General features: G+C 40.9%; 1 protein-coding gene across 1 annotated transcript in view; it reads left to right on the top strand.

Moving 5' to 3' along the window:
* The window catches only part of CHSY1 (chondroitin sulfate synthase 1), a 95,784-nt gene extending 77,342 nt beyond the window's left edge, over window positions 1–18,442 (top strand). Inside the window, exon 3 of the mRNA XM_032766068.2 lies at window positions 15,769–18,442. Coding sequence (XP_032621959.1) covers window positions 15,769–17,361 — 1,593 coding nt within the window. The 3' untranslated portion in view covers window positions 17,362–18,442. The remainder of the gene's footprint in view (window positions 1–15,768) is intronic.
* The last annotated feature ends 2,356 nt before the right edge of the window (window positions 18,443–20,798 follow it).

Below are 20,798 nucleotides of genomic sequence, written 5' to 3'. Positions count from 1 at the left end.
ACAGCCTATTCCCCCCACAGACCCATATGATCCAATACCTCCTGTCTACTCCAGGCAGGAGAGTGTCTGTAGCATGTAGCCAGCATGGTACGTTGGGCAGTTGCCCACAACAAGGGATTGCTGATATGTGTGCTCGCCAGGCTGGGCAATCCGGAAATGGCATTTCAAAAATACATGGAGTTTTTAAAGAGTGTGTTGGCTTCTGGTGTCCATGATCCCTGGGCAGTGCAGTTCACAATTGTGACCAGAGTGGTCAGTGTGGGACATAGTGGGAGGCTGCTGGAGGAAAGTTAGAATCAACATAGGTTGCATGGTGTCGACACTCACAGTGCATCAACCACAGTAGGCTGACTATGGCTCAGTGCCATTCGGGGAGGTGGTATTCAGCGTTGCCATGACAGGTAACTTGCATCAGCGTGAGGCAGACTTGTAGACACAAAGCACAGCTAGGTCCAAGCAAGGTGGTTTATATGAACCTAACTTTGTAGTGTAAATCAGGCCTAAGCTAATTGCTTTTGTTTTGGTATTAGAATATCTTCTATCATTAGACTCTTTGCCAAGTAAAAGGTGGCACTCTGGATGGATTGCTGTGTGAAATTTTGATGACTGCGCACTATGATGCTAAAGAATATTTATTACAAAGTGCGTGGGAGCCGGAAGTCTTTGTTCCGTAAATCAAAAGAGAGGTATTCAGAGAAGCACAGTAATTTATTCACCCTCGTGGATCAAAACACTTCTGGGGAATGCACAGATTTGTCTTCCTAAAACAAACATCCCTTGGATACGTTGTTTTCTAAAGGCAATGGCAAATTCCTCTGGCCTTTAGCAAAACACCGGACTGCAGAGGTCATCTGAAGAGACTGGTTCCTAGCATGTGTTTTGGGTGGCTGCTGGATTTTATTTTATTTTGTTCCAGTTTACAAGGACTTGAAGCAAATTTGCTGCCGCTATTTCCAGCCATGCTCAACCAGACCCAGATTATGACAAGAAGAGCAGTATAAAACGTATGAAAATGTCTTCCTATATGCTTTTGTGTATTCTTTAAAAGAGTTAATTGGCCAAAATAATGGTGTAATGAGAGGACTGAATATTGCAATAAACGGACAGCAGAGGATTTGGCATTCCAAATTAGGTGGTTCCTGACACTGCATTATCACCAGTTTTTTCCCATCCAGAGCTGCTTAATTGCTGAATAAATGCCTCCAAAGAACAGTAAGGAAGAAGTAGGAAAAAAGTAGTTATACCCCATTTGCTCCACTGAAACCCGTGTCTAAAGCCCTCCCAAGCAACAGGTCAAACACTAAACATTCATAGATGACCACCGGAAAGCAAGGCATTGCAGTCATGTACGTGACTTTCTTAACCCCGTTCCATATCCTGATTCTTCTTCTGATCAAACTGGCCACAGTCCCTCCACCCTAAAGGCCAAGACTTTAATAGGGTTCAAAAGAAAGGCCTAGGTAAGTTCATGGAGGATAGGTCCATCAATGGCTATTAGCCAGGATGGGCAGGGATGGAGTCCCTAGCTTCTGTTTGCCAGAAGCTGGGACTGGGCAACAGGAGATGAATCACTTGATGATTACTTGTTCTGTTCATTCCTTCTGGGGCACCAGGCACTGGCCTCTGTTGGAAGACTGGATACTGGGCTAGATGGACCTTTGGTCTGACCCAGTAGGGCCGTTTTTGTGTAAAACACTCACACTGACCCGAACCTGCCTTTTTGTTGACAAGAGCCTCATCCCGCCTTCCAGTTGCTGACCCCTCCCCTCTTCCTTCCTCCCTTGTGCTCAGCAGCAACCCCCCTAAAATGTTATGACTCATGCTGGGCTGCCAGACCTATGTGCGATGCACAAGAAGTAACTTGTCTTGCCCTGCACCTCCCAGACTGGTAGAAAAGGGAGCAGGGAAAGCCAGGGTTTTTCACATTTCACTCTGCAAGTACACATTTCTCTTTCTACAGTTCTAGAGAGGCTTTACCCCTACAAAAGAAGGGAAAAGCACTGTATTGGATGTGCACTCAGAGCCCCAGTATAAAGGGTATATGTGCTTCTGAATCTGCTTTTGGATACTGTAGCTACAAATGAATGCATTAAAAGCAGCCGATGTAACAGCAACAGGCAATTGAAATATCAGAATTCTGAAATGGTGGGTGAGTTCTGAAGTCCCATCAGCAGAAATGGGTGACAAGAACCTGAACTATCTCCAGTATAGAAGCAGAGTGAGAAAGAAACCATGGGGAGAAATCAGAAAGCTATTCACATGCAAGCAGTGGAAACATTCAAGAGAATTAAATGCTTGATTGGCAAATTTTGTGAAGGATTTGATTGCCAAAGTTGAGGCAGTGTGTTCCACTCTTTTTAAATAGTGGCTAATGAGTTTTCAGTCAGTGTAATGGGAGCTATTGGTAACTACATTTCCTGCTTTTGCGTAAAGCATTTTAAAGTTTTAAAAGCAGCACTGAAAATTTTAGTGCCAAAGCTGAATTATAGGCGGCGCACATCTGCATAGCTAAAAACACAAACGTGGAGGTGACCCCCACCCCCAGTCTGACACACTGCATGTATTGCAACATACTCTCAATTACATAGTGCCGCAGACTCATGCTATTTGTTACTTGTCCAAACTATGCCAGAGAGCAAACCTCCACAAAAACCTCAGACCATATACAGTTAGTCAGCAACTCCATGTGAAATCTCTAACCATATTTGAACTAATGGGCTAACTTGGATACTGCAGGGAGAGGGTGGGAATGGCATTCTTCAGTCATTAGAAAGTTGTTCCACCAATGGGATGACAATAAAAATCACTGGCTCTCTTAAAGCTATACACACATGCAAAATTTGGGAGGAATGGTGTGGGTTCTGACTTGTGTTTTCCCTGTGTGTACATATGTACACAAACATACACGGCTTCTCAATTGCCATCATATGGCAGGTGTGTACCTCCTGGATTTGTAACTCCTGTAAATCTATTAAAATGAGTCTCTTTATTTTGCTTAGTAATCTGCATGCATTTCTACTTCTCCTAAAAAGTGATCTAAATATACCATCTTAAAATTATGTTTTACGCTTCAGAGACACCATTTACAAATATATAGGTGAATTTCATAGCTAGAGCTCTTTATACTAGTCTTATGTAGCCTTTTTATAATAAATGTCAAGAAAATCAAATTACTTAAAGAATGATGACCCTGCTGAATAGGCAGCATTCCTCTCCTGAGCTCATTGACAAAGTATCCATATTCTTTTGTGACTTACCTGCTACGTGCATTGTCTGTGAGAGTTCAAATTCTTTGGGGCACAGGCTGTGCCATCTTAGAGTTTTGTACAGCCACATATAACTTTGACACTATATAAATTTAATCCGTATGTTTCCCAGTGATAAGAGAGAGGGTAGTTTATTGCATTCAGATTCAGCTACTATTGGTCAGTCTTAAGGTATAGTAGAGATTATTGGACAATGGAGAATCTGTCCTCCCTTCAGTCCTGTGTAGTAATGACGTGACTGCACAAAAAAAAAAAAAAGCTTTCACAATCATAGCATCTAACTGTGGAAATTTATATCTGCAGTAATTACATACCATGCAGTGCTCCTTACTATATAGGCTTTCACAACTGTAGTGTGCCAGAGCCAATGCTATCCAGTAAGATTCTAATGGAGTAAGTAAGTATGTGGTTTCTCTACATAGCACAAGAATTTGTGGCTTCTTTTATGCTATTCTGAGCTATTATGAAAGAGTGCTTCTGGCCAGAATCACACGTACCTTTGAAACACACACTTTGAAACGATGCTGTGCTGTTTCAGTAACTACAGAAGGCTGTCATCTCCCACTGTTCTCCTTGTGAAATTAGGGGATTTTAGTTCATTTCCTAGTGGACACATTACACAAGCCGGTGCCAGAATAGGCTTTATCACCATTCTTAGCAATACCCAGTAAAAAACAAAATTGATTAGGCAGGGAGGGCTAATTTATGGTCATAGGCTGCTAAAGAAATATGTGACGGAGAAAAATTACCCTTGTGCTCCATAAATGCTAAATTTAATGTTGGACAATGATGCTGCAGCATATCACAGAGAGCTGACTAATACGGCTTTCTTTATTTCGCAGAGACGTCTGATGTTCCACTTTATTATTTGCCTTGTACCCAGAATGTTGCTGTACTTGACACATTACAAATAACCCAGTAGGAAATATTGTGTATCACATTAAGCAGATTCGCTGCTATAGTGTGATCTCTTTAAATGATGCTTTATCGTACCCCAGTTGCTATGCTGTGGTAAAAAGTAACAAGAGCATGTGAACAGAGGGTTTTTTTTTCTTCGAGTATTATGGGGAGGTACAGTAACTTGTAAATTGGCCTTTACGCACCATTAGGTGTCATGCAATTGCTTTATTGCTAGGTGTGCATTACAAAGTTTGTCACTTCTTAATAAACTAATAACAATCTTCCTATCCTGTACCTGAGCATAAGTATTTCTACTGGTCATTTTCCAGAGCTAAGGATACTTCTGTCCTGAATGGCTAAGGGAATCAGCCTGACACAAGAAGGCACTAGGCAAAACTAGGCCATTATTTTAATGGCCTGGGCTAATGTAGATTATAAACTTTACTTGACAAAATGTCGCTAGCAGATTAGGTTATGTACAGTGCAATTAAATGGGGTTTACAACAAAACTGTAAAGGTTCATTGTGAGTGGCAAGCAAAATGAAGTATGACACTTTGAGCTTATACTTTATAGCATGAACTAGCATTTCAGTATGTGCTTGGTACTTTCAAATTTATGAAGGCACAGTCTTCAATTGCAAGAGTTTACCATTTTAGGAAGGAAAGCAACACGTGGGTGAGTAGAATGGAAAATATGCTGTCAAAATACATATTATTTTAAAATTTGTCCTTGTATTATGCCTTTTTATTAGCTGGCTTATTTCTTATAGGCCCTGCAACAGAAGTGGCTCTTGAGAAGGGGTTTGGAGGAGAGGGTGATGGCCATACACATCATCCTGTGCAGGATGGCATGAAAGAGGAGCACAGCTGGCTGTGGGAGAAGTAGACAGTCAGGTGTGAAGTTCCCAGGCCGCCTGTCAAAAGTGTAAATGGCCAGCCCTCTGTAACCAGAGCCTTGGCAGGTTAGAGAGCAGGCAGGAAATCCTATCCCTGCTGCCAGTTCTCCTCCCTTTGGAGGATGGGGATGCCATTCGAGAAGGGACTGGGTGAACTGCAGGACTGGCTAGATGCTGCTGATGCAGGACAGCAAGCTGAGAATATGAGATTGGAGGTTGGGGGACAGGTTCAGGGAGCAGCCTTTCTGCTTTGCATGCAGGAATCAGCCAGAAGCCACTGGGAAGAAGGTGCCTTGCTCAGTGTCTAAGGAGCTGATGTTATAGGGGCACTTGAACTGTGTGCTGCTTCGTTTCTGGGTGAATTCCTGCATCCCAAAAGGCTGTAGGAGGGTTCTCAGTCCAAAAGCAACGGATGGAAGTCTGGAACTAACTACCAGTAGGGTTGCCAACCCCGACTGAAGTCATTCCGAGGGATTTTCTTTTCCAACATGACATAATGACGTTTTTTAAAATATCCTAATAAAACCTCATGGATTGCTTTCAATAGTCACCTGGGGATTGATGCCGATTCCAGAAGACTCCAGGCCAATCCTGGAGGATTGGCAACCATACTACCAGCAGCCACCATACAAGACTAGCATCAGTGGGATAGTAGACAGTGTGAAAGAAGCACCTCTGGTTAAAGACAGGAAAGAGGCAGAGTTGTGAAGGGCTTTGACGTTGAGGACAGAAAGTTTGAACTTGATGAAGTGAAAGTATCAGCCAGCAGAGGGAATCCAAGGCTGGGTGATGTGACCGGCAAGGAATATTGTTTTAGCAGTTGTGTTTTGGGCTGGCATAACTGATCTATTTCAGGGCTGATATGTAATGATGGAGTGGGGAAATGCAATCACACCAGGAATGGAAAACAACAACTTTTAATCAGTGCCCAGAATTGCTAAATAGTCCAGGACTGAAAGCGAAGAAGAATAATGCACTAACCATTTGAGCCTATAAGGAGAAATTGGGTAGGTCAGCAGACTGTAACTACCCACAGGGAAAGTTCTGTCGGACACTAAAGCTAACACATGTGCTCTGGTAAAAAATGCTACAAGTATTGGATTGCTTTAACTGGTGAGGAGTTTTTAGTACTAGTCAAAAAAATGGCATCTCTCAGAGTTCATAAGCACTGCGTTGGGGTACTAATTCAATACTGACTTGGTGCTACTCTCTGAACGATGTCACAGAGTGTGATGCTGATGAGATTCCATAGGCAAATGTCTCATTTTTATTGGCTCGCTTTCACATTTCACCAGGGTTAAGCTAGTTTACAATGGAAGACTCTTGCAGGCCATTGATACTGTGTCCCAGGCACCCCTTGTATCATTTCGGATGATGAAGTTGACAGAACAAACCCATTTTTGAAGTTACAAAAGTGGATTCAGTGAACTGTCATGCCAGGACACAATGTGTAGCTGTCTTAGCATCAGAGCTCAGGCGGGGATTTAAAGGGCGCGGTGCTCCCAGCAGCGGCCGGAGCCCCAGGACCTTTAAATCTTGAAAAGCCACGCCTTTTCTGGTTGAGGCCACGCCTCTTCCGGATGAAGCCACGACTCTGCTCAGGACTCTGGCGTACCAGTAAATCCTTTAAGTTCCTTTCACCTCGGCTGCACCCCTTAAGATGTCTTCAACTCATGGCTGCCTGCTATAATACAATGTGTAGATCTTTCTGTGTTTCCAAGAACTGCCCTTCACTTAATCTGTGACCTAGAACAATGGATAACTCCTGTATGGATTGCTTATCTGAGGCGGCTTCTGCAAAATCTTGGGGCTTTCTATGAAATAGAACAGATGCCAACTTCCAGACTGTTTGTGGCTGTTCTTTTCATGGGGCTGCTGTCAGTGATAACAAAACCCAGGTTGTTTATATCTCAGCACCATGGAAGCTAAAGGTACGTCTAAACTAGAAAGGTAAGTTACCTATATTAGGTTGACTTACAGCCACTGCAGTAATTACTGCAGTGGTGCTTGTCCACACTACCCATCTTGAGTCACTGGGGCACACACATACTCATCAGGGGAGCTTCCACTGAATCCTCCCCAGGAGCACTTCCACCAACCTAAGAGGGGAAGTATGGGGAGCTGAGAGCCCAGGCTCCCTATGGGCTGTACCCTCATCCCCGTTCTCTGCCAGGAATGGGAGGAAGCCACACAGGGCTTCTTCCCGCCCCCACGCCCCCCAAGCCCGCCCAATCCTGCTGGGAGCCTGTCAGCCTTGTCAGTTCACAGCTCCTGCCATGAAATTGACAAGACAGCCATGTAAGGAATGCAGTGTCTACACAGATACTGTGTAGTAGGGCACTTACATCAGCAAGAGGAAGGCTGTAGTGTAGACACTGACATAATTAGGTTGACATAAATTGCCTTACATCGACCTGACTGCATATTGTAGACCAGTCCTTAGAGGAACAATAAAATCCGATTCACAAAATATTTGGTACGAAAATAATTTGGTACAGTCCTGGCGTCTGGCCGTAAATGAACAGATCAGAAGTGAGTTACTAGTATGTCATTCCTATTTTGTCTGCATCAGTGAAGGCAGCCGCTCCTCAATTTGTGAAGGGAAGCTGAATCACTTTTCCCACAGGTCAATGTCTGAGCTTGAACGAGAGAGACCCACATACAAAACAGTGCATTTCCACTGGACTCCTAATCGGGAAATGCTCAAAATGAATTTTGAACACACTTTCTGAAGTGAATGTGATATACATTAGTCATCGACACCTATGATGCTGCACTTCTTTAGTAGCTGTAGGGTAGAACATTTCGTAGCATTTATTGGCACACTCTTTGCTTTTGTTCCTATTAAGAAGCAGAATCCTAAATTACAGCCAACCCTTGTGAGGTTTGCATAACCAAATCTAATCTCTTCAAAAAGCCAGTTTTCAGGGTGTTGTTTTTTTTTTAATTTAGTTTCTCTTTTATGATACAAAATAGTTGCAGGGTAGAGTTCTGCTTTTTGCTTTAAAAAATAAAATAACTGCAAAGAAGCAGCCCTCAGGCTTTATAGAACTGGAGTGATGGCAGCTGTGTGGCTAATATGCTATATGTTCCAAATGGGAAGACATTATTTAAACAAACCAAGCAACAATCTCCTCCTGAGAGATGCTTGTGAAGGCTCTTGTCTCATCTCTCTTTATTTTTAACCACTAAGGGTCCCAGTCTGTTTCCCTTTACTGAATTTGGGGGCAGGGATGAGAGGACCCTTCACTTTCCAACTGCAACAAACTGACTAGTTCCCTTGTCTAGATCACAGGAAAAGATCATTGTGAAACAAAACAAAAAGGTTTATTTTCCATCTTTCCTCCACTTCATAACCAGGAGATCTTAAATTATTATATTCTTTCTTTAAACTTCTTTGTACTATGGTCTGTTCGTAGTGCTAATTCCATGATACTAGAGCAACCATTGGCAGACATATCACTCTAATATTGGAGGCAGGAGGAAGAACTGCTGTTTGGACAAGTGACCATGTTGGGTGGTAGAAAGGAGAAGAGATGCAAATGTGGAGAGTATGATCCATTAGAAATTAATTGGTTTGGAGAAACTGGAAATGGGCAAATTGATGGCAGATTTTTAAGCTTCTGGGCTTATTGAGATGAAACAAAATGCTTAATGAAGTAGTTGCATTGTAAACTATTGTAAACTAAAGATTAAACTCAGCGCAGTCGCTGTTGTAATTTACAGCTCGACTAGACATTCCTTGGGAATTCAGTGACCTCGGATTTGCTGAACGTTAAAGTTGTCCAAGATGTTTGGCTTCCCTTTTAAAATACACTGGAGAGGGAGGAGCAGTAGCTTCATAGAGGTCAGCAATACACACGGCAGTGTTGGAATGAAGATTCTGAGAGAGCCTTAGCAGACTCTAGACACTTCAGTTACACCACCCGCACTGTGTTTTGTAATATCGTAAAAAGAAGTTTATTTTGCCAGGCACAGCTCACTCTTTCTGATGAACAGGCTTAGAATTATTTAATACATAGCTTCTGAGCCTGAAATGATTTTGTAGCACCCTTAACGGTCCTTTCCAAAACTGCATTAGATAATCCATGTTTGAAATTTGTCTAACAATATTTTTCCTTTTTATTTAAAACAAATCTCATTAGAGTCAATGATAGTTAAACATGTGCTTAAGTTCAAAAGGATGGGCTGAGCACATGCTTAATTGCTGTGCTGAATTGGGGCCTGAACGTTGTATTGGTCAGTTCAGAAGTTTAATATTAACATCTGGTGCTGTATATGACTCTTGCTGTACCTCTTCTTGTTGTGGCAAACTGAGAGGTTGTGTTTAAAGGGTGAGAGTGACATGCGTAGAAAATCACGATTCATCCTTTTCCCCTAAAACACAGTAAGTCCATTGTACGGCATATTTTTGAGCACCCCAGCAATAGCTGTGGGGGCTGCATGTGACACAGTGAAATTTAAAATGCAAAAACCTGTATGAAGAGTCATTATGAAGAATCCTCGGTGTCCCTTCGTGCTCAAAGATCTGTTACTTGAATCTCCTGGAAACCCCCCACCACCCCCATCCCCAAAAATGCACAAACGACAATGATAAAGAAAAGATTTTTCTATCCTGTGGCCTGGTCTGAGCATTGAACATTTTACGAGCAGAACTGCACAAAGGGTTTATTTACTGACCTAATTAAGGTGGCAAGACCATTAATGTAGATGCTATTGTACTGGCATAAGGTGGTTTATATCAGGAAAGCTTATTTCACGTCGCTGAACTGAAATAACCTATCCTAATAGAAGCACTTTTATATCCAAAAAAGACTGCGCCTACACTGTGCGGGGCGGAGGCTGCTGCTTTAGGCTGGCGTAGTTAAAGCAGTAAAACTGTAGACAAGACCTCTGTGTGGTCGTCTTAAGCACGTTCTTTCCTCTTGTGTAAGAGTGCCCCTCACCTGCTGCTGAGGTCAGATGCTCACCTGCTGTCGAACAAAGTTCTTCCTAGCCATGCAACATTAGCTATTATCCTAGGTTTTAATTAGATAGGTTTTTGTATTTCAAGTGCATCTCAGGTATTCATAAATATGCAGTACAACATGAGTTGTCCAGAGCTGCTTTTCATGACATTTGTGGAGCTGTATTTTCTGAGCGGTGGCAGTACAATCTGGAGCTGTGAGAGCATGTCCTGTGGGGCTATTCTGTGGCTGCAGGCCAGTTTCTGTATATGTGTTGGCCTTATTTTTTAAGACCATTTTCTCCAATACACTCTTTTTTTGCCTGCAAAAGACTTCTTCATTTAAAATGATCAACATAAAACTCTTTCAGTTAGTCTTTTGGCTCCAAGCCCATAGTGCCCACAACAGCTGCACCACAGTTTAAACATTCAGTCTCTAACATATTGGGGAATATTAGGGTGTTTTAAGGCTTCAACAGGTCTAGAGTAAATACTGGTTAATAAAGAGTAGCGCCTCTTTGTATCCCTGTATTTCCTTTGCTCTACATTAGAATAGAGCATGCTTAGAATATAATCACCAAAATTTATAACTATGAAAGGTTCTTTTTAAAAAAAAATACTTAGATAAGTGTATTCCAAATGAGGGGTATGTTTTACTAGCAAGGCTCTGATAACCAATTTGTCATGCAAAAGTTTGCACGTCCTATAGAGAACTGTACGTTCCTCAGATTGACCACCTTGCTATCATTTGATTTTTTTTCTTCTGGATTTCTGTCTACACATTTTAATGGTCATTAGGTTAAAAACCAAAAAAGTCATAATTGTTTAGTGTTCCCAAATCCTCAAACAATGAAATGTGCAAATAGCAAACATGGATGCAGTCTTTATGGTGGCATGATCAAATGCTTTCAGATCAGGGCCCTTGCATATGCTAACCTTTAAACAAATATATAACTAGCTGGCATGGCATAATTAGTCCGAAGCATGGATTGTGTCCCCCAACATAGAATCAGAGGGCTAGAAGGGACTGCATCTAGTCCAACCCCCTGCCAAAATGCAGGATTTGTTGTGTCTAAATTATCCAAGACAGGTGGCTAGCCAGCCTCCTTTTGAAATCCTCCTGTGAAGACGCTTCCGTGACTTCCCCCAAGCAAATCTGTTCCATTGTTCTACTGTTCTTATAGTTAGGAAATTTTTATCGTGACATTTAATCTAAATCCCTTATGCTGTAGATTGAACGCATTGCCTCTTGTCCTGCCCTTTGTGGCAAAAGAGAACGACTTTTCTCCATCTTTTTATGGCAACCTTTCAAGTATCTCTGAAGATAACTCCCATATCTCCTCTCTTCCACACTAAACATACACAGTTCCTTCAGCTTGCATTCCATTCCTTTGATCATCTTCGTCACTCATCTCTACATCCTTTCTATACATTGACATCCAAACTTGGACACTGTACTCCAGCTGAGGCATAACCAGAATTGAGAAGAGTGGTACTGAAACCTCCAGGACTTGCATGCTATGCCTCTTAGTGCAACTAAAATTGCATTTGCTGACTTATGTTGAGACTGTGATCCACTACAACTCCTAGATCCTTCTCAGCAGTGCTGCTGCTAAGTCAGTTTCCCCTATTCTGCATGGATATGGCAGCTACTCTGGTAGTAGCTGTGATTGCTAACTATGGGTTGCCCTTGTTAGTGATGTAGGCTAAAACATGGTGATATTTTTCTTTAACTGAGTCATCCCAAAGGTGAAGATGGGGGGGCCCCTAGCTATATAACTGATTCAGAATGTCCTTTTCCTTCTAGCTGTGTGCAATAGGACATCCCGGAGTATGCGGCATTATATGGTGCTTGTGCCCTTCTGTGTGCTTGTCTCTGGAGCACTGTCCTTTGTGGAGGCACTGTGGGTTAACTGCTCAGTTTTTCCCAGAATGCACTGGCAGTATGGCAAGTGTGGATGCACAAAGATTATGTGATTGAGTTGTGAAAAGATGAGTTACTGAATAGATGATTTTTTTTCTCTCTCTCAGGGTTAATGAGTTGTTTTAATAAATGGGTAATCGATTGTTAGTTCAGCTGGTCAATAAGCTGCATACAGCGATCTGTGACACTTTCTATTGGTGCATAACCACCTATAACAAACTACTAAGTCTATAATATGCGTAAACATCTATTAATGATTTATTAGCCCTTTATAAAGCATTTTTAAATGGGATCTTAGGGCTTATCTACATTACAGTGCTGCAGCAGCTTTTAAACACCACTGTAGCAATGAGTGAAGACACTTCCTGTGCCAACCAGAGAGCTTCTCCCATCGGCATAGGTATTTCACCTCCCCAAGAGCGGGTAGCTGTGTCAATGGCAGATGCCCTGTGAGCCAACATTGTGCTGTCTACACCACTGGTTAGGTTGGGATAATAGTGTCTGAGCAATGAAGTTTTACCAGTATACGTTGGTAATGTAGACCAAGCTTATGTATCAAGAGAGACTCAATATTATTTTTAAACATCCTTGACCATTGAAGTCAATGGGAGCTTTGCCGTCAACTTCAATGAGTAGCGACTCAGCCCCACAGTGCACAAGAGGCCATAAGGGTATACTTTTGGTTATGAGGTACATGGGGAGTGGCTTGTCTGGGAGGGAGGAGACGTGAAGTTTTATAGGAAAAGCAATTAAAATGATCCTTGCAAGCTGTTCTTCTGAAAAACATGTTTATATACAAACGTTCTGGAAGCCTTGATGCCTTCTAATTAGTTGTGTATTTGCATTCTAGCACTGCCTGGTAGTTCAACTGCAGTGAGTGCTTTGTTAAAATTTCCACTTTGGGAGGGCAGGGTGGGAATTTAATGCTTTCTGTTTAAATTGCATTGAGTTGAAACTTGAAACACCAGTCAAGTCTACTTTTTTTCTTTTCAAATCAGCTCTGCTAGAGGAGAAAGGGGAAAAAAAATGTATTAAATTATCTGGGCTTTAACTTTCTCTGCTAACATTTTATTCATACTTAGCAAGCACCTATTGTAGTCCTTAAAATATACCAATTACTTTTGTTTCAGAAAGTTAGTTAATGGCCGATATCTTAATTTGCATTCAGATGTTTCATATCATTTTTCCTACCCATCAGTGTTCTATTCAGACTTTGTTGAGTAAAGTAACCTAAAAGTGCTTCTGCTTTTGATTGTTTCCTATTGTGGGTGTTTGAGTGCCCTGGTTCGGTATCTTAAAATAAATGCTCTCAGGTTGTATGGTCTTGATTTATTTGTTTTTCTTTTTAAATCCAAAACAGAATTTGAAAATAAATGTGATTACCAGTGCTGTTTAAAAAACTAAACAAGAACCTGACACTAGCTACCTATTGAAACAATACAAAATATATATATCTTGCTTTCCACAGTCCTATGGAAATCTGGGCCTTCGCTTGGTCATGCTATATAAATTCTTCATTGTAATAAACAGTGTGCTTACAAGATTGATTCTAAGTGGGTGTGACGTGGGGTCAGGGGGATCCCAGAAATCTTAACAGAAACTACAAGACTCAAAATATGCTACAGTAACCCATTATTAGTAACAGAAACAGCATACACAGAATTAAAAAGGGAGGGAGGGCAGCATGGGAACCATGCTTCAGAGCTGGTTTCTTGAAGGCCCAAGTCTGGTTAACTCTTACCGCTCCTACTCTGAGTTTCAGTTGGATTAAGTTCCACCCCAGTAACACTCTACTTCTATATCTGGGAGAGTTTCTATCATGCACTACTCCAAAAGAGTATGTATTCATTGTCAGTTGACCTGTTTTTATAGCCTAGGGACCCTAACCAAGTTCAGGTCCCCTTTGTGCTGGGCAATATACATACACCTTGTAAAAGGGCTTACAGTTTACATTGACAAGATGGAAGAATGACTTAACATGGGGAAGATAAAATAGGAAAGGACAGATGTTTTGAAGGACAAAGAAATGGGAAGGAGAGGGAAAGAAATGATGATTACTGCAATGTGGTCAGGGGAAAAACGATATGGGGTAGTAATGCAAGTAATGTACCCACTGCAAGTAATATGCAGCTGTAGTTAATATAACATTGCTCTTAAATGGTGGGTCAGACCAAGCAAATTAGGTAGCAATTAGAGACCCATGCAATGGGACTTCTAGCTGCTGTACATCGACACAACAGGATCACATAAGGATGGTGGCCGCTTTAACTCCCTTTCTTTTAGCATCTTTAAGATGGAGACTTCATTTCATTATTTCTTTTTCTTACTTTATAATTTGCATTTAGTACACTGCTTGAATGGGCTTGCATTCTTAGATTTGACATTTACACCCATTCTGACTTAAAATATCTCAGACTATGTGTACGGTTGAACTGCTACAGCTGCACAGCTGTGGTGCTTCAGTGTAAACACTACAGTGGCAGGTGGGTTTCTCCTATCACTGTAGTTAATTCGCCTTCCCGAGAGAGGCTTGCTAGGTTGATGCAAGAATTCTTCCCTCAACTAGCACTCTCTCCACTGGGGGTTAGGTTGGCTTGACTGTCTCTCCCAGGGGTCAAGATTTTTCACTTCCCAGAGAGACATAGCTATGCAGATATAACTTCTCAGTGTAGACCAGTCTCAGCCTGCCACCTTGTTATTTTGAAATAGAGCAATTCCCATTTTAAGAATGCTTATGTTCTACTGCAGTGTTTCTCAAACTTGGGACGCCGCTTGTGTAGGGAAAGCCCCAGGTGGCCAGGCCTGTTTGTTTACCTGCCGCGTCCGCAGGTTCGAGCTGATCGCAGCTCCCACCCGCCACAGTTCACTGCTCCAGGCCAATGGGGGCCGCTGGAAGCAGCGGCCAGTACGTCCCTCGGCCTGTGCTGCTTCCAGCAGCTCCCATTGGCCTGGAGCAGTGAACCGCAGCCAGTGGGAGCTGCGATAGGCTGGACCTGTGGACGGCGGCAGGTAAACAAACTGTCCTGGCCCACCAGGGGCTTTTCCCTACACAAGCAGCATCCCACATTTGGGAAACACTTTTCTACTGTATATGTACCTTATGTTTTACTTACTTTATGAAACTGCTGTTGGTACTTTTTTGTAGGGACCTGTTATCATTTAAACTCTGTATCTTATGTAAGATACTTAAATTTTAAAAAAAAATGTGGACCTCATCACCCCTTACCACAGAGACTGAATCCTGTTATGTATTATGTGGTGTCCTCATGTTTACTAATACAGAAATTAAACACAGTACTTAGCATCTTTGGTAAAAATATTTAGTTAAACTAGTATTCTACAAGTTTAACTCTGTTACTCTTTTTCTTTAGAAGAGTTTGGCCTTAAAGGAAAAGTTTAAAAGGACATGATAATGAAAACCTACTTATTCTGAATACAATGTCCTTGCCTTGCCTTATGCCGTTTAAAAAAAACCAGAAAAATGCTATTCATTTTATAATGTAGAGAATAAAAACACACTTCTGATGTTGATGTCTTAGACTGAAAATGAGTTGTTCAGATAATAATATTTCTAGACTAGGACATCATAATCCCAGTCCTTGGTAGATGTTTCTTTCACCAGTTTACAGTGAATAACCCTCTTAATACCTTTGAGTAGCAGCTGGTATCCTTACAACCTGTGCCTCAAATGGAGAACAGCTTATTCGGAAAGACTTCTGGTCATGTAAGCAAGGAGGCATTTTCATACAGTAGGGCTATGTGGGGTAACTGTCACAAATACACTACTGCTAAAATCTTAATGTTGCAAAAATAGTAATTTAATATTTCTCTTTTTAGATGCAGCAGCTGTTTTATGAAAATTATGAGCAGAACAAGAAAGGCTACATCAAAGACCTTAGAAATAGCAAGATACACCGAGCTATAACACTGCATCCCAACAAGAACCCACCATACCAGTATAGACTTCATAGTTACATGCTGAGTCGCAAAATCGCAGAACTGCGTTACCGGACTATACAGCTGCACAGAGAAATCGTCCTGATGAGCAAATACAGCAATGCAGAAATACATAAAGATGATCTTCAGCTGGGGATACCACCTTCTTTTATGAGGTTCCAGCCACACCAGCGTGAGGAGGTCTTGGAATGGGAGTTCCTTACGGGAAAGTATCTCTATTCTGCAGCTGATGGGCAGCCCCCTCGGAGAGGGATGGATTCATCTCAGCGTGAAGCATTGGATGACATTGTTATGCAGGTCATGGAAATGATCAATGCAAATGCTAAGACCAGAGGGCGGATCATTGATTTCAAGGAGATACAATATGGCTATCGCAGAGTTAATCCTATGTACGGAGCAGAGTATGTTCTTGACTTATTGCTTCTATACAAAAAACACAAGGGAAAGAAGATGACCGTGCCTGTCAGAAGGCATGCTTACCTACAGCAGACATTCAGCAAGATCCAATTTATGGAGCATGAAGAGATAGATGCCAAAGAGCTGGCCAGCAAAATTAACCAAGATTCTGGATCCTTGTCTTTCCTGTCCAATTCACTGAAGATGTTTGTTCCATTCCAGCTCACTGGATCAAAAGCAGAGCGGAAGGAGCCCAAAGACCAGAAGATCAACATCTTGATTCCTCTGTCTGGACGCTTTGATATGTTTGCTAGGTTCATGGGGAATTTTGAGAAAACTTGCCTCATTCCCAGTCAGAACGTCAAGCTGGTCGTCCTACTTTTCAATTCTGACTCAAACCCTGATAAGGCAAAGCAAGTTGAATTGATGAGAGATTATCGTATTAAGTACCCCAAGGCTGATATGCAGATCTTGCCAGTGTCTGGGGAATTCTCAAGAGCTCTGGCTCTTGAAGTTGGATCTTCTCAGTTTAAAAATGAGTCTTTGCTCTTCTTCTGTGACGTTGACCTAGTGTTTACCACAGAGTTTCTCCAGCGATGTAGAGCCAATACCATTTTGGGCCAACAAATATACTTTCCAGTCATCTTTAGTCAGTATGATCCAAAGATAGTTTATAGTGGAAAAGTTCCCAGTGACAATCATTTTGCCTTCACCCAGAAAACTGGTTTCTGGAGGAACTATGGCTTTGGCATTACTTGTATTTACAAAGGTGATCTCCTTAGAGCAGGTGGCTTTGATGTCTCTATCCAAGGTTGGGGCCTTGAGGATGTGGACCTATTTAACAAAGTCATTCAAGCTGGCTTAAAGACTTTCCGAAGCCAAGAAATCGGAGTTGTTCATGTACATCATCCAGTCTTTTGTGACCCCAATCTTGATCCGAAACAATATAAAATGTGCTTGGGGTCCAAAGCTTCAACGTATGGGTCCACACAACAGTTGGCTGAACTATGGCTTGAAAAAAATGACCCCAGCTTTGGGAAAAGCAGCAATACTAATGGCTCAGTGAGGACAGCCTAATGTCCAGCTATGCTGGAGAAGACTTTTTTTTAATTATCTAATTTATTTTTGGAAAATGTTTTGATAGTTCATTTTTAAAGACCACACAAGGATATATTTTAGAAATCATGTTTTCTTACCAAGAACTCTTTTGAGAATGAGCTTTTTTGAACAAAACTGTGATTGATATTTGCCTTTGAACAAAAATTTTGGCTGAGTATTATTTGCAGATCTGCATTATTCTGATGACTTGAAATAAGGTTTCCATATGAACAAAGGACCTCCTTTTTTTTTTTCTTTTCCTTTTTTTTTAACCTTTTTCCTTTGCTAGGATTCTATAAATTGGAACCTGAACATTGAAGCAAAATGGCAAAATACTGTACCTAACTGTTGTGTTGTGACTGTTACATTACACAGATTCTACTCTTTTTAAATAGCCATAATGTTCAAATTGTGTTAGAATAATGCAAAACAGTGTGGCAATAGTTGGGTTATTAATTTCAGGAGTATTTCAGTTGGTTGATTACTTCAACCAAAAATGTACTTTTGCTTATTGTGGCCGAGCAACTTTTTGAAGGGGTTTGTGGAAAAGAAGCACAACCTTGTATCAGTTTAGTCCATATGTAAGTTTTGTCTGACATTTGGTCCATATGTGGATCTAACATTAAAAATTCCATGGTGGATTCTGTGTATTCTAAATTGTTCTCCAGTCTAGAACAAAGACTGAATGATGGTGAAATGCAAAATTGTAATGAGTGTAGGAGGGAGAAATGAGAATTTCTCACTGCAAAACAAGGTACACAACTTAAAAATTTGAAATCTCTAATGAGAACATTGGAAACTTGCATCTGATTGCATTCATTTTGTACAGTCAGTTACAAGATGTTGGTGGGAACAATTGTTACATTCTTTGATTACTAGTTTCTTTTGTTTTCTGTATCTGATAGACCTTTAATTTATTTAATATCCATTGTTTTAGGTTCTTGCCCTTTTCTTGAATATCTGTTAGTCATTTATTTATATATCTATTAGGAATGTATTGCTTTTTCTCACTCTTAAGGTAGTGTACATCTAACTTACAGTAAACTGTGATCTCCAAAGATTTCTCTTGAAAGTATTTTTATTCCAAATTCCTTTTAAAATTTTACTGAGTGACTTAAATAACCTTGGGAATTGTTTTGATGCTCTAAGATAAACTGGGGAGAGAAAATGTTAAGTAGAAACAATATGACCCCTCCGAGTTATCACCTAGTAAAGGTTAAATAAACATACAAATAAAGTGCCTTAAAGTGAACAAAAGGAGGGGAAACTCTTTTGCATTGAGACTTAGAACACTGATGGAAATTGCTTTTGAAGCAGATCATGTATTGGGCTCAGAAGTTAAAGATAAAGCCAGTGAAAAATATATTTTTCTATTGTACTCGTCAACACCGCTTTGCCCTAGTTCCATTTCAGTAATATAAAGACCTACTCTTTGGGAGGTGAAGGATAGTAAAAGAGAATGAAGATCAGTACTTAGATTTGATTTACCAAGTTTTAAGGGGTCTTTATGGAGTAACTGCTTGAATATTTCAATAGAAAAATAATCAGTGGTTACACATTTATGGAATGTGAATTGCATTTGCAACTAGTCTAGATTCAGTGTCATACAACTGTTGTTGTTTTGGTGACAGCCCCAAGGATGTAGATACTTATAATGGATTCAATGCATGGAAAGTGTTGAAAGACTTGGTCCTAAGATGCAATAAAGATTTTTATTTGCAATCCTATCTCATCATGTTGTCTGCCTCAGTCCTCATCTTACATAGCAGGCACAGTTTAGGGTAAGTATTATAGCAAAGATTTGGGAGTGAAATGAGCCAAACAATAAAGTACTGTATATACACAAGTTCTTGCCATCTGTGCCAAATTTTAGATGAAGTAGTCCTTGAAAAGTGATGTTTCACCCTCTGCTCCTACTGTTAACTGCTGCGATTTTTTTTAATGGAGATCTTTGAAGTCTGCCTTGTGAGGAGAGGATTTATACTGCTTCAGCTGCTAATTAAGATGTCTGAAGCTACCCATAATGGTAAAATGAATGCACACAATTACCAGGTTGAAAAGCTCTGTAATATTTGATATATTCTATGCATGATAAAAATTAAGACCCACTTTTCAGATACGCTAAACACCGGTTCACTGCTGCCTCTTCCATTTTTATCAGAACTCTCTTAATAGTTGGTATTTTTCTTAAACCCTCAACTCCTGGAGTCACGGGAGTTATGTAAAGTGGCTGTTGATCTTTAGAAGTACTGAGAACCCACTGTTTCTGTTAGTTTCAATAGGAGCTGTGGGTCTTGCACACTTCTGGAAATTAGGCCTGAAGTTTCTTGGGGTGAGCAAATGAAATCAGTGACTGCTTCTGAAAATGTTGCTCTTGGTGTCTGGGATAAGAGGCACTGTTTTGTACTCTATAAATACAAGGTACCAGGGCCAATGGTTTCCAGAAGTGACTGGTGATGTGGGGATGGGGATAGGTGCAGGGTGGTCCAACTAGATACACCTCAGGGTATGTCTACAATTGCAGCTGGAAGTGAGGCCTACCCAGGCTGGGTAGACAAGCAGTAGATATGATATTTTGATTTTTAGTATGGCTTTTGACATGGTCCTACTGACAGGGACGAGTGCTGATCAACATATTCATAAATGCACTAGAAAAACAGGTAGTGAGGTGGCAAAAATTGTAGATGATACAAAACTACTCAATATAGTTAAGTCCAAAGCAGACTGATAAGAATTACAAAGGGATCTCACAAAATTGGGTGACTGGTCAACAAAATGGAAGATGAAATTCAGTGTTGATAAATGCAAAGTAATGCGCATTAGAAAACATAATCCCCATTATACGTACAAAATGATGGGGTCTAAATTAGCAGTTACCACTCAAGAAAGATCTTGGAGTCATTGTGGTTAGTTCTCTGAAAACATCCTCTCAATATGCAGCGGCAGTCAAAAAAACTGTTAGGAACCATTAGGAAAGCGATAGATAAGACAAGACAGACAAAATCATAATGACATTATATAAATCCATGGTGTGCCCAGACTTTGAATACTGTGTGCAGTTCTGGTCAGTGCATTTCAAAAAGAGAGACATTAGAAATGGAAAAGATATAAAGGAGGCAAACAAAAATGATCAAGAGTGTGGAACAGCTTCCATCTGAGGAGAGATTAAAAAGACTGGGACTGTTCAGCTTGGAAAAGAGACGACTAAGGGGATATGACAGAGATCTTTAAAATCACGAATGGTGTGGAGAAAGTAACTAAGGAATTGGTATTTTACCCCTTCACATAACATAAGAACCAGGGGTCACATAATAAAATCAATAGGCAGTAGGTTTAAAACAAACAAAAGGACATACTTCTTTGCACAATGCACAGTCAACATGAGGAACTCATTGCCAGGGGGTGTGGGGAAGGCG

The sequence above is a fragment of the Chelonoidis abingdonii genome, chromosome 9 (assembly GCF_003597395.2).
Source record: "Chelonoidis abingdonii isolate Lonesome George chromosome 9, CheloAbing_2.0, whole genome shotgun sequence".
NCBI lineage: Eukaryota > Metazoa > Chordata > Testudines > Testudinidae > Chelonoidis > Chelonoidis abingdonii.
This window is presented reverse-complemented; position numbering and strand designations above follow the sequence as displayed.